Raw genomic sequence first — 21,590 nt, 5'->3', positions numbered from 1 at the left:
TGGTCTCAAACTCCTGACCTCAGGTGATCCGCCCTCCTCAGCCTCCCAAGGTGCTGGGGTGACAGGCGTGAGCCACCGCGCCTGGCCTGTCGGGCATAATCTTTATCTGACATAGGTACTTGTTATGCCTTGGGCACTTACTAAGTGTTCAGTGATAAGAAATTACTTACTCATTTGAAAAGCAAACATTTATTAAACATTTATAGAAAGTCTAGTATGGAATACATACATACACACGCACACGCACATTTAAGGAAGAACTTTTTTTTTTTTTTTTTTTTTGGGTTAGAGTTCCCCTTTTTTCACCCAATTTGGAGTGCAATCGCATTATCCCTGCTCACTACAACCTCCGCCTTCTGGGTTCAAGTGATTCTCCTGCCTCAGGTTCCCAAGTAGCTGAAATTACAGGTGCCCATCACCACACCCAGCTAATTTTTGTATTTGTAGTAGAGACGGGGTTTCCCCATGTTGGCTAAGCTGGTCTTGAACTCCTGACCTCAGGTCATCTGCCTGCCTTGGTCTCCCAAAATGCTGGGATTATGGGCATGAGCCACTGCTCCCGGCCAAGAAATAACTCTTTAAAGAATTCTGTTATGTGATTGAGACAACACTGGGTTTCAGAATATTGACTTAAGCATTCACATTGGATTCTACTAGTTTAGCTATCTCTAACTCTGGATTTATAAAACCAACATAAATTAGTTAAACATAATTGAAGTTAACCCAAAGAATAAAATAAATTATCAGTGAGTCCATATTGATATAATAAGTAACTGAATAAATAGACAAATGGTAGACAAGAGTTAACATGTATTTACAGAAGAGTTCCAATTAGTAACTGTAGAAGGAAGGTGGTAATATAAATTCACTATTATAATACTACAATACAGACAAAGGGGCAAAGGCAATACATTGGGGAAATATCACCTTTTCAACAAATAGTGCTAGAACACTGGACATCCACATCCAAAAAAGAAAAAAAAGAATCTAGACACAGACCTCACACTCTTCATAAAAATTGACTCAAAATGGATCAGAGACCATTTTGTGGTCTCAAATGTGAAGGGCAAAATTATAAATGTCCTAAAAGATAACATCAAAGTAAATCTAGATGACATTGGGCTTGGCAATGGCCTTTTAGATAAGACACCAAAGGCACAACCGATTAAAGAAAGAATTGATAATCTGGACTTCATTAAAATTAAAAATTCTGCTCTGCAAAGAAGATTGTCAAGAGAAGCCACATATTGGAAGAAACTGTATTTCTGATAAAGGACTGTTATCAAGATTATACAAAGAAACTCTTAAAACTCAACAATAAGAAAATAAGCAACTAATTAAAAAATGGGCCAAAGACCTTAACAGACACTTCACCAAAGAAGATATAGATGGCAAGTAAGCATATGAAAAGATATTCCACATGGTATCATATGTCATCAGGAGGAGAATGCAAATTAAAACAAGCAAAATGAGAGAGCACTGCACACTTATTAGAACATCCAAAATCCAAAACACTGGCAACACCAAGTCCTGGCAGGAACGTGGAGCAACAGAAACTCTCGCGCGTTGCTGGTAGAAATGCAAAACAGTACAGCCACTTAGGAAGACAGTTTGGCAATTTCTTACAGAACTAAACACATTCTTACCATATGATCCAGCAATTATGCTTCTTGGTATTTGCTCAAAGGAGTTAAAAGCTATGTCTACACCAACCTGCCCACAGATGTTTATAGCAAGTTGATTTATAATTATGAAACCTTGGAAGCAAACAAGATGTCTTTCAATAGGTGAATGAATAAACTGTGGTCCAGCTCGACAATGGAATATTATTTAGTGCTATAAAGACATGAGCTCTCAAGCCATGAACAGATGATAAGGAAATGTAAGTATAGATTACTAAGAGAAAGAGACCAATCTGAGAAGGCTACATACTATATGATTTCAACAATATGACTTTCTGAAAAAGGCAAAACTGTGGAGACAGTAAAAACATCAGTGGCTGTCAGGAGCTTGGGAGGAGGGAGGGATGACTAGGCAGAGCACAGAGGATATTTAGGGCAATAAAACTATTCTGTATGATATTATAATGGTAGATTCATACCTTTATACATTTGTCCAAGTCCACAGAATGCACAGTTCCAAGAAGGAATCCTAACATAAACTATTGACTTTGGGTAATAATGATATGTCAGTATAGGTTCACAATTTTTAAAAATATGCCCCTCTGTGGGTGAATACGTATGTGTGGGAGTGGCGGATGGATGAGAGTTTTCTGTATCTTACTCTCAATTTTGCTGTGAAGCTAAAACTGCTTTAAAAAATACAGTCTTAAAAAATTACCTGCTACCATCATGTAGGAAGACAAAAAGAGAATAAATACCTTGACATAAATAAATAACTGAATAAATATACAAATGGTAGACAAGAGATAACACTTCTTTACAGAAGAAGAATTCAATTAGTAATTCTAGAAGAAAGGTGGTAAATATAAAATTACCATTACAACACTACGGTTGTAATTGTTTCAGGCAAGATTCACCAATGGATGCTGAAATTTTGGGCAAAATTTTAAGGAGAAAAAAGGATATCTGCATCCCAAATTATGTCTTCCAAATAGTAACATCACAGGGGAAAAATCTGACAGACACCACCTTAATCAAGGGCTCAAAGCTAACATCACAGGTAATAAGATATAGTGACAGGTGGCATCATGCACCCTCCTGATACGGCGCCCTGAGAAGTGTACATCGTCTCTGTACTATCCTTCCCAATAATAATGCAAAGCTCACTCCAATCATGAGCAAGCATGAGACAAACCAAAATTGAGATATACTCTACAAATTAACTAAATTAGGTAGTAACTTAGTACTACATAAAAGTTTTGAAGTCCTGAAAGGCAGGCAAGGAAAGACTGAGAAACAACAGATTGGAGGAGAGTGTGGAGACATGTCAACGAAATGCAACATAGGATTCCAAATTGGATCCTGGAACAGAAAAAAAGACTGTTGTAGGAAAACGAGGAAAATCTGAATAAAGCTTGTATTTTAGTTAACAGTATTGTACCCATGTTAGTTTCCTGGTTTCAATCATTGAACTATGGTTATGCTACACTGGGGAAACTGATGAAGGGGATATAGGAACTCACTGTACAGTGTTCTTAATTCTTCTGTAAGCCTAAAATTATTTCAAACTAAAAGTCTTAAAAGACAGTAAAAATTGAAGTTGACACTATGAATTGAGCACTATATTCACTGTAGTACAAATACCACAATTGGGGAAAGGTACATCTCTGAAACATTTTAGTGTTCTATTCCATTTCCACCACTTGAAACACATTTGTTCCTTAAACACTGGGTTTTAGAAATATGTGGATGGCACAATGTAACAACTGTCTTTAAAGATAACAGAATTTGCTATTAATTTCTACTTGTCTCTCTGCATTCATTGCCTACAAACCAATTTCAGCATTTTCCCTGAAGCAGAATGATGAGAGAGTCTTGAGAGCTGGCAGCATGTGAGAAGTCTTTATAATTTCAAGACTCATCAGGATGCTTACTTCTTCAGCAAGTCCCAGCCACACAGTGCTTTTTGCAAACAGTCTGTCCTTACTAATAAGACTTGCTACGTGGGTGTTGCTATCAACAAAGTACAGTAGTAAGAATTTTTTGGTTATTGTTGAAACTGACTTGTGTAATATATACCACCCAGTTCCATCTTAGAATTAATGTAAATAGTTATTATACCCTATAAACAAAAGTCTCAGGATACAAAACCAATGTGCAAAAATCACAAGCATTCCTATACACCAATAATAGACAAACAGAGAGCCAAATCATGAGTGAACACCCATTCACAATTGCTACAAAGAGAATTTAATACCTAGGAATACAACTTATAAGGGATGTGAAGGACCTCTTCAAGGAGAACTACAAACCACTGCTGAAGGGTATAAGAGAGGACAGAAACAAATGGTAAAATATTCCATGCTCACGGAAAGGAAGAATCAGTATCATGAAAATGGCCATACTGCCCAAGGTAATTTATAGATTCAGTGCTATCCCCATCAAGCTACCATTGCCTTTCTTCACAGAATTAGAAAAAAACTACTATAAATTTCATCTGGAACCAAAAAAGAGCCCGTATAGTCAAGACAATCCTAAGCAAAAAGAACAAAACTGGAGGCATCATGCTACCTGACTTCAAAATACACTACAAGGCTACGTAACCAAAACAGCATGGTACTGGTACCAAAACGGATATATAGACCAATGGAACAGAACAGAGGCCTCAGAAATAATACACATCTACAACCATCTGATCTTTGACAAACGTGACAAAGACAAGCAATGGGGAAAGGATTCCCTATTTAATAAATGATGTTGCGAAAAACTGGCTAGATATATGCAGAAAACTGCAACTGGACCCCTTCCTTACACCTTATACCAAAAAAAAAAAAAAAAAAAAAAAAATCTCAGGATGGATTAAAGACTTAAACGTAAGACCTAAAAACCATAAAAACCCTAGAAGAAAACCTAGGCATTATCATTCAGGACATAGGATGGGCAAAGACTTCATGACTAAAACACCAAAAGCAATGGCAACAAAAGCCAAAATTGACAAATGGGATCTAATTAAACTAGAGTGTACACACAGCAAAAGGAACTCAAAATGTCTTATCCCACGGTTTGGGCTTGGAGTGGGGGTGGGGTCTCTTGAGATTGCAGTCCAGATGTTGGTTAGGGCTTCAGTTGCCTGAAACCTTTACTGGGGATGAAAGCTGTGCTTCCGAGTTGGCACACATGAATAACTTAGCAAGCTGGTGTTGGTTGTTGACTGGAGGCCTAATTTCCTCCTTACCCAAGCTTCTCCATAGCCTGCCTGAGTGTGCTTACAACAGGATATCTGACTTTCTCTAGAAAAGGCAATTAAAGAGAGAGAAGTTGAAAGCCTCAATGTCTATTTCAACATAGCCCTGGAAATCTTAATGCAATTATTATTTACGAAAGTCAGTCCAATTCAGTACGGGAAGATACTACACCAGGAGGTAAGGATCACTAGGCACCATCTTGGAGGCTAGTTACTACTATAGTGTTCCTAAAGGTAACAAGCTTGTATATTTTCTCTTAGTGTTCATATTAACTGTCAATAATATTTTATTTACCTACTTCAAAGTTCCTAATAATTGTTCTTGTACATTAAATTAACAGCTTTCAAAACATACCATTGTAGTATAAAAACAAAATCCTAAATTCCTTCATGGATTGAACACCCTCTTGACCAAGGTGAACCCTGGAGAGAGAAACCTTAAAAACTGAGTTCCTAGCCATGACAGCATGGGAGGTTGGACACACTTCATGATATCCTCTTTGTTTTGCAGTTTAGACAGAACAGCTGACCGGCATTAATGTTAAAAATGAGATCATAATACTGACAAACCGGACTCTTTGTGGCAATAATGTACCAAGACCTAAGGCAATGCCAGATAAAGGTTAAGTCACACACCACTGCACTTAAAGAATAGACTATGTTCTAACTGCCATAAGGTTTTCCTTTTTCTCTAGCAGCTAACCAAGTACTGGCCTCAAGATAAGCAATATTAAAACAATTGTAGCTCACCACCAGACACTGACTAACTGACTCTCCCTGTTTCACAAGCCATAACTACAGTTTTGATTGGACAGGAGACTGATCTTAATAATTTTCTTCTGATAAGAAGATCACCAACCAGGACTGGTTCTGATGGGTTTACAAAGGATGCACACTTGAGTGCCTTTATATCCTGAAAAGATCTTTGGGTGTTTAGGGCCTGACTGTCTAATTCTTAAATGTTAAGTCGCCACCCCAGAGTGAACATGGCTTATATGTTATATGCATGTTTGTTCAATACACATGTCAGGACCACCTTTATGAATAATCATAACTCCTGTAAGCTGTTGAATGTGTATGTTTGGCCAATAAGCTCAGCATAAAGCTGCTCACCCAACTCCTCCTCCTTCGAAGTGCCTGTTTCTGGTCACTGCGGGAGGCTGTGCTTCCCAGCCTGTGCGATGGCCACCTTGTAGGCTGTAACCCTTTACAAGTAAAGTCTCCTTTTCTAGATTTGTAGATCTTGTGATGTTTCAGTTGACAACAGTAAAACTTTACCCTTGCTATGATAAACATACCTTTATATTTCAGTTGACATAGAATTTTTTTTTTTTTTTTTTGAAACAAAGTCTTGCTCTGTTACTAGGCTGGAGTGCAGTGGCGGGATCTCAGCTCACTGCAAGCTCCACCTCCTGGGTTCACGGCATTCTCCTTCCTCAGCCTCCTGAGTAGCTGGGACCACAGGCGCCTGCCACCGCGCCTGGCTAATTTTTTGTACTTTTAGTAGAGACGGGGTTTCACCGTGTTAGCCAGCATGGTCTCAATCTCCTGACCTCGTGATCTGCCCGCCTCAGCCTCCCAAAGTGCTGGGATTACAAGCGTGAGCCACCATGCCCGGCCAACATAGAATTTCAATACAGCAAACACATAAACAGGTTTCGCTTCAAACTATATCTTGAAACTGTACCAATATTTTAAAGGAACAATTTAGTGAATAATAATAAATCCAAATGACTTGTCTTATTTATATTATGACAATGTAATTCTGATTAGGTATATTGGTAACATACATGGTGACATAACCATTAATCACATACAGGTTCAGGGATGTCTGAAATGACATTTACTCAGGTATTCGACTCATCTTCCAAAGGCTGAGGCTGTCCCAAACAGATTTGAGTCGGCTAATGAGGCCAAAGACAAACCTCAGTACAGTTCCACTACATAAGGCCTTTGGTGAATTCTGACATGAAGATCAACTTCCTCCTTACCAAGGAACTGCTAAACCTTCTGAAACTGCAGCTGTTTTAAGGAACCATTCCGGACAGTTTCAGATCCCCTTTGTTTTCTCCTCCCTCCAAGTTTGCACTTTGCCAGAAGGTTTGGTGTCTGAAGACTCAGACCCTTAATTCCTGATGGTAAATGGCTGTTTGTTTTGCAGAAAGACCAGTCTCGTTATTTTCATTTTATGCTATATGTTTATCACGTGGGCATCAAAGAAAATCTGCTTGTACTGAGTTCTACAAAATATTTTGTAAGCATTTCCATTAGTTTTTTACTCTGAACCCTGTCCGGGAATCCAAACTCAGTCCAGACCAGTTTGTCTGAAAAGGAATAGATGCCATGCACTCCCTTCCATTATTTTTCTACCTTAACTCATCTTCAACAACTGCCCCCCCCCCCCCCACTCTCACTCCTTTTACAGTTATAAAATAAAAGGCATATTTCTGGACACTTTGGGAAATCACTTACACTCTGAATCCCAGGTCTTTCATTAAAAAAAACCCATATATGACAAGGTTGAAAATGTATTTACACTGCCTTAAATGTGCCAATAAAATATAACTTCTTCCTTTAATAGATCAGATTTTTTTTTTTTTTTTTTTTGAGACGGAGTCTTGCTCTGTGGCCCAGGCTGGAGTACAGTGACGCGATCTTGGCTCACTGCAAGCTTTGTCTCCTGGGTTCATGCCATTCTCCTGCCTCAGTCTCCTGAATAGCTGGGAGTACAGGTGCCCACCACCACGACCGGCTAATTTTTTGTATTTTTAGTAGAGACAGGGTTTCACCATGTTAGCCAGGATGGTCTCGATCTCCTGACCTCGTGATCCACCCACCTCAGCCTCCCAAAATGCTGGGATTACAGGTGTGAGCCACCATGCCCTGCCCCTAGATCAGATCTTCTTTACAAGATTTTCCTTCACTGGATAATGTGGAATAAAAACAATTGTAGACACTTGGTAATTTAGAGTTTAACAGTCTTTTCCAGTTTACATAACCTCTATATTATGGCTCAGTGTCTTTGGTATAAATGCTTAGTGTCTTACATTTATCTCACCCACTATGATTCTCTTTAAAATGGTAATGGGTGTAATTGGATTGTTTGTTAACACTATGAATAAATGCTTGAGGTGATGGATACTCTATTTATCCCAATGTGATTACACATTATATGCCTGTATCAAAATATCGAAGATACCTCATAAATATATACACCTAATATGTATGCACAAAAATTATAAAATAAAAAAATGTAACAGATGGTAATGGAATTTATGGAGGGTTGGTTTTATAATCTTGGAATATCAGGGTCCATGATGCTGGTGAGATTTGGGAAAAGGGAGGATCATGGATCCACATTCATTCTGAATCTTCCTTGGTTTCTCCTAGAGTGACAAATTCTGTTTCTTCTCTGGATGTGTAACCCCTGAGTCAGTTCTATCTGACGTTTTGAGACATCATGCTGGTACCTACGATTAATGGCTGTTTGCCAAGACCATTTGTCTTGCATTAAAGTTTTCTTACATTGCAGGCTCTTTATTGTTCAGTAAAGTTTACCGCAATTGCTTGAAAAAACTTTCTCAGTTTTATAATCAATAACATTACTTCATAAGAAGTAGATGCTATTTTAAAAAATGAATGCAAGTGCCTTTTTTCCCTTCAAGTATTGGGATACGGGCCTAACTGTCTCAGAAACTTTTTAAAAAGTAAAAAATGTTTTTAAATGAAGTGTTAGTTTTTAAATACCTACAAAGTTCTGCTGGATTAAAATATGTATTGGATATCAGTACCTTATGAGTGCCGAACATCTGCATGTCATCAGGTCATTGGGGCCAGTCAAGATTCAACCAAAGAAGATAAACCAGTAGGAGATATATATTATGAGATTTCTTGCAAGGAGCTGGCTTACGTAATTGTGGGAGCTAGATAAGCAAGTCTGAAATCTGTAGGGCTGGATATCAGGAAGGGCAGGCTGGAACTTCAGGGCCGAATCTTCCAGCCACAGGCAGAATGTCTTCTTTATCAGGGAAGCCTCAGTTCCACTCTTAAAGCCTTTCAACTCACTGGATCAGGCCCACTCAGATAATCTAGGATGATCCTCTCTTACTTAAAGGTAACTGATTATGAACTTTAATCACACCTACAAAATACCTTTACAGCAACACTAAGATTAGCCTTTGGTTGAATAACTGGAGACTTAACCTAGCCAAGTTGACACATCAAAAGGTCACCACAGGTCTCAAAATATTTGCCCCCAGAGTTTTTCCAATGTTGCTCATGATCTAATTTTCCGTTCTTTATCCCTTTAATCATAGGGATTAACTGTGAATATTTACCTTATATCTTTGGATATTTAAATGGTTGACTCTAACCTACAAGGAAGAGTTAGTATAGTCAGTATATTCTAAATGTAGGAAATGCATGTGTATATAAGTTGTACTTAATGCCATTAATACTCTTAGGCTTTGTTTGCTAGTTCAGACTGCATGTTTAATAAGAGCCTTCCAAAGAGAAATCTCCTCTTGATTTAAACTATAACTAAGAAACTTCCATTTATGTTCAAACAATTTTTAGAATATCATGAATAAGTTATTTATTGCTGACTTTTTCAGCAGTCTGCAGGCCAGCTCTGTGCTGAAACATAATTTAAAAAAACATTTGTATGTACTTGTCCCATGCTGTGCATGTATAATTTCTGTATTACGTTCACCTCCTTCTTTTCTCACTGACCCACAGCAATTAAAGTAGTATTTACCATATTTGCCATATCATGATTCAAAATCAAAGACTTTATTTAAAACAAAGAGAAAAATTTTAGTTAGGAAACATCATTGCTAAAGAGACATATTACTTTTATAACTTTAAAGGAATTGAGCAATTCTTTTGAGTGTGAGTTACAATAGCAGTTATGTAACAATTGCTGTCATTTTTATATTGCCATATTAAGAAGCTAGATAATCGTATTAATTCACTAAGAGGGTAAACATTTCTACCACAGATGGATTGCTTCATACTTAATTGTTCAGACTGGGTCATCCAGATGAAGCAGAGTAGGCTAACTTTAATTTTTCAAAGGGTGTTATAAATATGAAAGCAACAAAGTGCTCAATCTTCAGAAAGGATTTCTGGGCTCCTAAGAATATGTCAGGGATCCCAGAGGGGTTTACACTTCTCTTCACACTGCCTTGAGTATAAGAAAAAATAGAAAGTGACAGTATTTCATGTGTCCTGATGTGAATTGAATATTACTTTGCGTTTGAAATAATTGCTGTGGAATTAATCTCATTATCTTCCTTGATTGTCATTGTTCTGAAGGTTCCAAGTGATCAAGCATTATTTTAGTCAATAATAATAGTAATTAAGTGTAAAGAGTTGGTGAAATTTTTGCTACTTTAGGAACTGCTACCAGAGTTTCTCATGTAGTGAAAAGAGAACAGCTTTTATTCTAGTGACTGAGAAGTTTGGATGTGAATGCATTCCTCTGGAGTCTGGAGGTCAGGAAGCACTAAAGCTTCAGAGAAGGGTTCTAAACTACTGAGCAGAAAGGAGAGGAATTTAATTCTCCTAGAAAGGGACAAGGAAGAATGGAGTAAAGAGAAGAAGGAAAGGGAAGGGGGAGAGAAAAAAGGTTGAGTTGGGGAGATGGTGAGAGGCCATATATATGGAACAACTTGTCACCCCCTAATCATTAATAAGTGTGCTAATCACGCCTGTAATCCCAGCATTTTGGGAGGCCAGGAGGTCGAGACCACCCTGGCCAACATGGTGAAACCCCATCTCTACTAAAAATACAAAAGTTAGCCAGGCATGGTAGTGGGCACCTGTAATCCCAGCTACTCCGGAGGCCAAGGCAGGAGAATTGCTTGAACCTGGAAGGCAGAGGTTGCAGTGAGCCACAATTGTGCCATTGCACTCCAGCCTAAGTGACAAGAGAGAAACTCCATCTCAAAAAAAAAAAAAAAGAAAGTGTGCTAAACTCACGGAATACTTTGTGGTTTTTTTGTTTTTGTTTTGTTTTGTTTTCAATTAATACACACCACCAATGAGTTTCCATCTGGGTTTTATAGGGTATTAACCCAAGCCAGTGCACAGATGGCAGGAATTGGGCAGGCAGAAGGGGCCTCAACTATCCTCTAGGTTATTTATATTTGTTTGATCTTTTAGTTTAATTCCCCAGTAAACCTATAGGCTGAGAATAATTATCACCCCGCTTTCTAGATAAAGCAATTGACCCTCAGAAAGTGGTAGCTTGGCCTTGACACCTATCTCTTCAGTACAACTCCTCTGCTCTTTCCCTCCACATTCTCTGCTTCCTTGTGAGTCAAAAAAAATTATTTCAATAAGCCCTATGGCTTTCTCTCCCCTTGCAGTAAGTTTGTACCTTCACTTTCAATGTGATTTGACATTTCTCACATGGCCCCTAGTTTAGAGAATGAAGTTGCTATATCAAAGTGGCATCTTGCCAATGACCTTCTGAGGCTGCAGAGCCATGATGTCAACAGAATTCTGTTTCATGGGCTCCTTGTGCTACACAAAATGGTTGTTGGCTCTAAGCAGTGAACTTTCATTATTGGAGGAAGGCTGATGATTTGAGGGTCAAGCTGTAGGTGAGAATGAGATTATGTTTCCCATAAAAGTCTCCATGTTAGGGAAGTTTGTGCAACTCTCTCAGAGTGTTTTGGACAAATTTCTTCTTTTATTATTGTCTATATATAGGTCACAACTAGCTTTCAAAACAATTTCATGGTCCAGAAAAAAAATCACAGGTAGTAACAGAAGGGCAAGGTTAACGTCATTCCTGCCACTTAAATGATTATGTTAGATTGAGATATATTTATTGTGTGTTATATGGGAGTACTTCCCCCTTGGAAAAGGGTTAACATATAAACTTGATGCTCACAATCATAATACAAATTAACGAATGCACAGTTAGTTAATTTAGAAGTTGATGTGTTTAGAAAAATACCATGGTTGAAACTATATGCTGCAAAAGAGATTTTGATTCAAAATCTCTGTCCAGTTATCTGTAGCAAGACTTCACTGATATAATGGCCATATGTTCTGCTTGTCACATGCTATCATTAAAACACTCATTAAAATGCATATCTGGAGAGCCAGATGTTTCATTTTTATTGTATACCATTTTCTTTCCATTTACAATCCATATGTGCTTATCTAATGGTTAAAATTTTGTGAATTTTTTTTTACATACTTTTGCATGCTTTTTTTTTTTTGAGACAGAGTCTCGCTCTGTCGCCCAGACTGGAGTGCGGTGGCGTGATCTCCACTCACTGCAAGCTCTGCTTCCCGGGTTCACGCCATTCTCCTGCCTCAGCCTCCCGTGTAGCTGGGACTACAGGCGCCCGCCACCGCGCCCGGCTAATTTTTGTATTTTTAGTAGAGACGAGGTTTCACCGTGTTAGTCAGGATGGTCTCGATCTCCTGACCTTGTGATCCGCCCGTCTCGGCCTCCCAAAGTGTTGGGATTACAGGCGTGAGCCACCGCGCCCGGCCTCTGCATATGCTTTTTATCTTTAGCTACATATTTGTAAAGAAGCATATATGGGTACATATTTACATCCATATAAACACGTACAAAAATGGATATTTTTGAGTGTGGACTTGTGAATTTATCCTACTCTATTTGTACATTCTCTTGTTCAAGAGTCAAGCTATCAGCTACCACTATACATGCCAATCAGTTGTTCTCTTTCATTTCCCCCTGTACCTTTCCTTCTCTGCTTCCAAAATGTTACTGATCAGGCTAGGCGTGGTGGCTCATGTCTGTAATTCCAGTACTTTTGGGAAGCTGAGTCGGGTGGATCACTTGAAGTCAGGAGTTCGAAACCAGCCTGGCCAATATGGCAAAACCCCGTCTCTACCAAAAATACTAAAAATTAGCCAGACATGGTGGTGCATGCCTATAATCTCAGCTACCAAGGAGACTGAGGCAGGAGAATCACTTGAACCTGAGAGGCAGAGGTTGCAGTGAGTCGAGATTGTGCCCCTGCACTCCAGCCTGGGCAACAGAGCAAGACTCTGTCTCAAAAACAAAAACAAAATATTGCCGATCAGTTAGTGCTTGAATGAAACTTTTCAACTAAAATGTTTGATAATTGATTTGAGTTGAAATTATTGACCAGTTCCTTTACCCACTAGCCTTATGCTTTCAAAGTAATACAGTAGTAGTTGCACATACAAAATGGGAGACGGATCACGAGGTCAGGAGTTCGAGACCAGCCTGACCAACATGGTGAAACCCCCGTCTCTACTAAAAATACACAAATCAGCTGGGCATGGTGGCGCACGCCTGCAGTCTCAGCTACTTGGGAGGCTGAGGCAGGAGTATCACTTGAACCCGAGAAGCAGAGGTTGCAGTGAGCAGAGATTGCACCCCTGCACTCCAGCCTGGGTGACAGAACAAGACTCCACCTCGAAAGGAAGGAAGGAAGGAAGGAAGGAAGGAAGGAAGGAAGGAAGGGAGGGAGGCAGGCAGGCAGGCCTGTGTGTTGCTCAAGATTGAGGGGACAGATAACTGGGTGATTTATTTTTCTTACAAGTTGGAATTTGAAAATGCTAGAAACGATCATTTTCTAGCTTATTTAATAAAATTAATCTTTTCTTTTTTCTTTTCTTTTTTTTTTGAGATGGAGTCTCGCTCTGTCGCCCAGGCTGGACTGCAGTGGCCAGATCTCAGCTCACTGCAAGCTCCACCTCCCGGGTTTATGCCATTCTCCTGCCTCAGCCTCCCGAGTAGCTGGGACTACAGGCGCCCGCTACCTCACCCGGCTAGTTTTTCGTACTTTTTAGTAGAGACGGGGTTTCACCGTGTTAGCCAGGATGGTCTCGATCTCCTGACCTCGTGATCCGCCCGTCTCGGCCTCCCAAAGTGCTGGGATTACAGGCTTGAGCCACTGCGCCCGGCCAAAATTAATCTTTTCTAAGACAGTTTCTGTTGTGCCCAAGAGAATGTATGCTATAGACACCTTTACTATTGGGATATTCTTTTTTAAAATTTCTCTGGGAACAGGTCAGTCATCAAAGACTAAAACACATGCAAAAATTGGTTTGTTGTATTTTTTCCATGAAGAAACAAGTGATAGTAGATAAATATACAGATTTGTCTTTTAAGCTGTTTAAGGTTTTATGAGGGGAAAAAAGAAAAAATACTATTTTTTATTTTCATTTTTCCTTTAAAATGGAGAAATGATTATTAAAACTTACATTGCGAAGAGGAGGAGATGATCTTTCTGAATACTCTACCCCATATCTTTGCATCAGTTTGAATAGGTTGGCCAAAAAATTCTAAATTTTACAGGTGTCAGATTTTTCTTAGCCTCACAAGATTACAGCTACACATGTAGTAAAATTAATTAATTCAACCTCACCAGTTTAAGAAAATGATTACTCACCCTGAGTGAGTGGATGAGTAATTCTTCGCATGATGGGAAATCACCCTGAAATTGCCATACTCACATGGCTCAATGTAAGATAATCAATTGATTTATCAAACTTGGTCTCTGACATGACTGTGTTATTTGTGATGAGGAATTCTGTGCCATTGAAATAACCTTGGAGGGACAAGGTGCTCTGTAACAGCTTGGAGTGAGCGAGACTTTTTAAAGCTCCCTTGAAATATGTCTTGTTTTCGGGTTTTGTGGATCAGATTTTTACCAGTTGCTTCTTGACACAATTCTTTTGTCTATATTATCATTGGAGTGTCTCAGTGCTGATAAAGCACTTGAAAATCCTGAATCTGATACCTTCCTCACACCCACCTGCTTCATATCCTCAGTTATCAACATCTTATATCGCAGGTGGATCCTAGGTAATGAGGTATTAGCAACTGGTGCCTCATTATTATAATCCTTGGGTGGAGTCTCATCCTTCTTGTAAAAGAAGGAGGCTGTTATTTTTACCATGAGTTAGCTTCGATTTCCCAACTTGTTGCACATTTCTACCTAGGTTAAATGCGTGCACTTGCTGTGTTTTCTTACCCATGCTTGCTTTATGAGGGCCTGTTGGAGAACAGACTTTGCAGACACAGAAACCTGGGTTCAAATTACTGTTCTGACACTCATTATCTGTGTGACCTCAGGAAGCTACTTGTCCTATGCATCTTCACCTATACAGTAGGTATAATAATGTTGACCTCACAGGTTTATTATAAAGATCAGGTCCTGTAGGCAATGAGTATCCATTGCACCTTAGTGTAAAAGTAAGTTAATGGTGGGAAAAAAAAAAAAAAAAAGTTGTCACTGATGCTATACACAAAAACCAGTGTCAAGGTGAAGGAGTAAAATTATAATCTGGTTGCTGTTTAAATTTCTGAACTGCTTTACATCATCACTAACTGAATTCACTTGTTTTTTCTACTCAAAAAAAAAAAAAAAAAGGATTTCAAGTCTCAACTTCAGTCAATGTCTCGTTCTACTAACATTTTCATCATCCCACAGCATCGGCTTTATCATACTCTCTCTCTTAAGAAGAGTTTCCAGGAACGTTTCATTCTAAATCCACAATATGACATCTTCTCCTTAGCTTTAGGTCCCTAACTCTCCAACTTTATCTTCTACTACTTCTGACCAGCTCTTAGATTTAGCTGGGTCAGAATTCTCACCATTCAGGAATATAGAATTTATCTCGAAATCGTAGTGTTCCATGAGACATGGTCCCTGTACTCAAGGGGCTCAGAGTGTGGACAGAGAGACAGACTGACTATAATAGAATGTAATAAGGGAGTTGACTATCTGTGCGAACAAAGCTTTATGGGAGAACAGATGAAGGGGTGATTAATTCAGCCAGGGGTGGGGGTGTGGTGGGTGGAAGTGCTGGAAAAGGCTTCAGAGGGGAAGTAACACTTGAGTCAGTCATTTGAGAAGGAGCACAATTTCATTTTGGGCAGAGGGAACAGCATGACCAAAGCCTGAAAGTGAACAGTCCTCATCTAAAGTATTCTAGCAGATGGCAGGAGGGATGGCTGAAGGTGCAGAGACAACTGATGAAGCTGGCAAGAGCCAGGCTGGGAAGTGCCGTGAGGCTCTATCAAGAAGCCTAAAAGAGCATCCTTCCTTTTCCTGAATTCCTGGAGCAACTACTCTTTGTGCACTCATTTTGGCAATAATTTTTATGCGTGTACTTCCAAAAAAATCTCTACAAGTGATTTATAGGCCCCCCTAGAGAAACAGGGAAAATCCCTGATGTTCATTTGTTTCTCAGCTCTTCCTGTGAAGTGTAATACACGGGACTGGAGACAACATAGCATAGAGACTGAAAGTACAGAAACGAGGTTCGAGTTCCTTCTCTGCTGTTCCCACTGTCCTCACTGCTAAATAGGTGAACTATGGCAAGTTATGGCACTTCTAAATATCATTTTCCTCCACTGAAAATGGGAATAATGGCAGTTTCTATATAATAGGACTCCTAGGATGATTCAATAAGTCCTTAGCAAACGTTGCTACCCAATTATTGAATAAGAATTAATTGACCACCTACTATGAGGCAGGACCTGAGTTAGATTCCCTTTTTTTTTTTTTTTTTTTTTTCCGGATGGTGTCTCGCTCTTTTGCCCAGGCTGGAGTGCAGTGACACCATCTCAGCTCACTGCAACCTCTGCCTCCCGGTTTCAAGTGATTCTCCCTCCTCAGCCTCCCAAGTAGCTGGGATAACAGGTGCCCACCACCATACCTGGCTAATTTTTGTGTTTTTAGTAGAGACGGGGTTTCAACATGTTCGTGAGGCTGGTCTTGAACTCCTGACCTCAAGTGATCAGCCCGTCTTGACCTCCCAAAGTGCCGGGATTACAGGTGTGAGCCACTGTGCCTGGTGAAAGGCGAACACTTAATGCTTTAATGGATTTTGCAAGTAGAGTCTGGATTAGTCAGGATAGGTGTGAGGATCAAAGGGGAGCTTCACCCTACTAGCCTTGGTTCCAGTATTTTAGTCAATTACATTCAGTAGCAAGTATTGAATGCTAATGATATGTAAAGTACTGTGATATAGTCCATGTCCTCAAATAATTTATTATAGGAAAAATAAGACATATACAAATAAAAATAATGCAAAAAGTTTAAGTTCCTTGAGAGAGGGCAACAAAGAATGATGCTAGACTCAAAGGCAAGAGAATCTATTCTATGGGGTATATCCAAAAAGGTTTCATTGAAGATGTCAACTTGGGGATAACTTTGAAAAGCAGGGTGTTAGGGAGGGAGGAATGTATCATGGAAAGAGGAAATAGAAATATTTTGGATCACCCTGCGTCCCCCTTCACTATAAGAGCCTGAAACAATGTGGCTTGCCTGTAATAGACACATGAATCTCCACTCATGAATTGAGGGACTCCAGTTTGTCATTTATGTCCCCTACAGCCTACCTTTCCTTTTCTGCACTGTGCTTAACTGAGTACATTGTGATGAAAGGTGGGACCTGGTCAACATAGTCACTTCCCCCAAAATCGAAACATTCAACTTTAGGTTAAAGCTGGATACTTTCCCTAGTATATCTAATGATAGGCTGAGTCTCAGAGCTTTGCAGCTAAGCTATGGCCTTATTGATTTAAATCATTTTAATGACACTTTAATATTAAAGAGCCACTGGGCCCAGTGTCTGTGAAATGCTCTCTGTGCCCTGCCTTGGCTAGAGCAGACACTGTGTGCAGGAAAGAAGACAAGAGAATGTAGGACAAGTCCTACTGGCCTGGCAAGGGTCCCACCCCCTAACTCCTGTGACGCATCCAGTGCAGGTGACATGCTCTCTAAGGTGTGGATAGGCAATTAATTTCATGGAGAGTAGGAGGTGTGGGCTCAGCTGCCGCTTTTTTTTTTTTTTTTCCTCTTAGACATTATCTGAATGATCCTCATTCTTTCTTGAGTCTGGACTTCGTGCAACAAGCAGCACCTGGATATTATTTTAAAATAAGCATAAGCCACCCAAAGATACTGATCTGGGTCCTTCTTTTGGAAGAAGCATTGATTGAGAAGTGCCTCTTGGTTAAGGATTAACCACAGGGAAAAATCCAGCAGAAACAGAAGAACCGTGGGTTTCTTACCCCAGCCCTCAAGGAAGCTATGCCGTGAAAGGGGTACCGATACACTGATATACAGCAAGTTGGACGGGGCATCAATTCTTCATTTGTGGAGTGGAGAAAAGAAGAGGAAATCTCTCATTTGGGGTGTTTGAAGGATGGCTTCCCAGTTTCATCAGCTTCGGATCCTGGTCTGGAAAAATTGGCTAGGTGTAAAAAGGCAGCCGGTGAGTTAAAAAAAAAAAAGTGTGGAAGCGTGGGTCATGGGGCAATATGCCAGGTAATCCTAAAAGGTGATGTTAATGAGAAGTAAAAACAGAAGAGTTTAAAGGCATTTTCCAAAGCAGGAAGTAATATATTTAGAATTCATCCCCCTATCTGTCTTATAGCTAATGGAGCGAGTCTTAACATGCCCCCAAAAGCAGCCTTTTGATTTCAGTAAATTAAAAGAGTAAATCAGGACATGCCCTGGGCGAAAAAAAGAACATGACTTGTTACTGGCTGAACTGGAACATTGAATTCTGGGTTCAAGCCAAAAGGCTTCCAGAATTTTTCTTAATGAATTTCGTTAAAAATGGGATAGAGGAAAGAAGAGTATTATTTGAAATGTACAATAAATGGGAAGAAATATATTGGAAAACCAAAAGTCATAGAAAGTTTGAAAGGTAAAATACAGAACAGAAATAGTTTGAAGTCCATTCGTATAGAAAAGCTACTGAGAAATTTTAGTATCTAAAAATCATTTACTGGGAATGCCAAACAAAAGTATGTATATGTGCCATGTTTCAAGAATATCATTGAATCACTTAGCTTTACTACTACAATCTACTCTTGCTCATTGCAACGTCTTTTTTGTACTCTTACATTAATGTTTGCATTCTAAATACAAAGTTAGCTATTAGATCCTCATCAGATGGCTCCCAGGATGATTGAGAATGGAATTGGTTTCTGGGAATTGTTATATATTCAGAAGAACGTTTGAAAATCAGGGAAATCCAAAAAGGTATTCAATATACTTTATTTTAAAGTGGTAATTCCCAGTCTTGAATGAGTAATGTACATATTATGCAAATAATATGCATCACAGAAACCAGCATTTTATCTATGCACCTTATCTCACTCTAGGCTTGCTTGGAGTGCCTGACACTTTACTTTAGTGTTTTGATGTGTGTAGTAAGAGGAGGACGTAGATGTTCACTTACCCTTGTGAATTTTGTGGGTAGGGTTTTAAAATCCTAAGGCACGTGATTGCATGGGTGTGGGGTTTGAATATAAAATTGTAAACTCATTCATGCTTTTATTTGTTTTTTAACTGGAAAAAAAACACTGAAGAAAAACTCCCCATAATTATCACGTGGTTGATTCTGTGTGGCATTAACATGGAAAGGATCCTGGGTGTGTGGATGAGGTCAGAGGATGTGAGCTGGGGCCCCTGCCACTGCTCCTCATGTAACTTAAGTAGCTTAAGACAGTTTCTCTAAGCACTGGTTTTCCCACCATGATGTGGCATGATGAGTTAGATGTGTCGTGATGAGTTACATGTGCCATGAAGCCTGCCACATCTAACTCATATTGGGGGAAGTACCAAATGTGCTAATGTATTTTAAAGTGCTTTATAATGGTGACACGCTTAGCAAATAGATTAGTGAGGGATTTGAAGCAATGTGTGTCAGATTTTATGCAGATTAAAAATGAAAGGAAATTCAGGAGAAGATACTGTGGGTAAAAGGAAGAAATCTACATACAGTAAAGTTTGTAAGTGATAAAAATTCAATAGCTAAAAACAAAAACACGGAGGAACTAAAATCTGTATGTGTTATTGTCAGTTATCTGAATGCTGAGGTCTGTTTCTTTTACAACTCTATTTTGTGTAAAAAAAGTTATAGGAAAAAAAACCCACCCAAATCTCAGGTGAATATGTTTGTTTTTCATTGAGAAATTTTATCTTTAGAAATTTTAATGACAAGTCTTTTTCCTCATTTTGAAAGTTGTGGGTATATCAATTTTCTCCTTTAGGGTTTCTCTTCATTCTAGTCAGTGTTTGCTGGACATGGTGAAATATTTAGGGGAGATGCAAGTCAGATATATTAAAAGTTTTTCAAGCATGACACCTTGGATTATTCCCATCTAGTCAAAACCCCTAAATAAACTCTGGCAACTATATTTTTCCTAGGGAGGGAGAATACATGAGCCATTAGTTCATTTTGGGACAGGGAATGATTCAGATCTTAAGTGCACCTTAAACAAATGGAAACCAGGACAGATAAGTCTTCATGGTATAGCGAGGTCAGAAAAAGTCCAAACTTTGGGACAGTACAGAAGGCCAACCTGAATCCATTATAACCAACCAGAGGGACAAGAGAGACCTATAGAAGATGGTGATGCGAAAGGAAAAGGAAGGACAATTCCAAGTGGAGGGTGAAAGGGCAAAGAAAGATAAATTTCCTTCACAGTTTCGCCTAGCATCAGCTCTGTCTCTCTATATTGGGAAAAATACTTGAAGACACATGTGGGAAGGATATATGTATGATAGCATTACACTTAAAAAGGAAGAGAGGAATAAGAGGTTGGAAAGTTGGAATTAAAGATCTAAAGGTGGATAGAATGAAAAAAATTGTGTAAAGGCAAATTAGAAGACAGACAAAATGTGAAATGAAGGTACATATGAATTTGAGGAGAAGCGTGTTTTTGTAGGAACTAGACTTGGTTATCCATCAAACAATTTAAAATGCAAGCATTTATATTTCTATACTCATAATCATTCTAAAAATTATACTTTCAAAATATACTTTTACTCATAGAAAAACAGAAATTAAGCTATGGGCACAGGAAATGTATAGTCCTTATTTAATGGTAAAAAAAAAAAAAATGGAAGCATCACCACCATGACAACTTTGCCTAATTTTTGTTAGAAATTCCATCACAAAGCAAGGTGGTAGGAAGAACAATTCAAAAGGGAAGAAGTTAAGAATCTATTAATAGAGAAACAAATGACACATGAAAAAAGAAAAAGAAAGATCTAGTAAAAATATTAAGGTAGATTGGAGATTAATGAGGAAATGTGTTGCTTATAAAGGTATACGCTGGGGCTGGGCACAGCGTCTCATGCCTGTAATCCCAGCACTTTGGGAGGCCGAAGCAGGTGGATTACTTAAGGTTAGGAGTTCAAGACCAGCCTGGCCAATATGGCAAAACTCTACTAAAAAGATACAAAAATTAGCTGGGCATGATGGCACACACCTGTAATCCCAGCTACTTGGGAGGCTGAGGCAGGAGAATCACTTGAACCTGGGAGGTGGAGGTGGCAGTGAGCCAAGATCATGCCACTGCACTCCAGCCTGGGTAACAGAGTGAGACTCTGTCTCAAAAAAGAAAAATAAATAACTTTTTTAAAAAAAGTGTATGCTGGCCAGGTGCAGTGGCTTATGCCTATAATCCTTTGAGAGGCCAAGGCAGGTGGATGACTTGAGCCTAGGAGCTCGAGACCAGCTTGGGCAACATGGTGAGCCCTGTTTCTATTTAAAAATAAAAAAAATTAGCTGGGCATGGTGTTGCATGGCTGTATTCCAGGCTACTTGGGAGGCTGAGGTGGGAGGATTACCTGAGCCTGGGAGGTCAAGGCTACAGTGAGCCTAGATTGAGCCACTGTACTCCAGCCTGGGCAAAAAAGTTTCTCTCTCTCTCTCTCTCCACCCCCCCC

At 39.2% G+C, this 21,590-nt stretch overlaps 1 protein-coding gene across 1 annotated transcript in view; it reads left to right on the top strand.

Moving 5' to 3' along the window:
* The first annotated feature begins 17,627 nt into the window (after window positions 1–17,627).
* Window positions 17,628–21,590, top strand: part of ABCA12 (ATP binding cassette subfamily A member 12) — a 214,699-nt gene continuing 210,736 nt past the window's right edge. Inside the window, exon 1 of the mRNA XM_023217266.2 lies at window positions 17,628–18,117. Within this exon, the coding sequence (XP_023073034.1) occupies window positions 18,049–18,117 (69 nt within the window). The 5' untranslated portion in view covers window positions 17,628–18,048. The remainder of the gene's footprint in view (window positions 18,118–21,590) is intronic.

Source organism: Piliocolobus tephrosceles, chromosome 11 (genome assembly GCF_002776525.5).
Source record: "Piliocolobus tephrosceles isolate RC106 chromosome 11, ASM277652v3, whole genome shotgun sequence".
Taxonomy (NCBI): domain Eukaryota; kingdom Metazoa; phylum Chordata; class Mammalia; order Primates; family Cercopithecidae; genus Piliocolobus; species Piliocolobus tephrosceles.
This window is presented reverse-complemented; position numbering and strand designations above follow the sequence as displayed.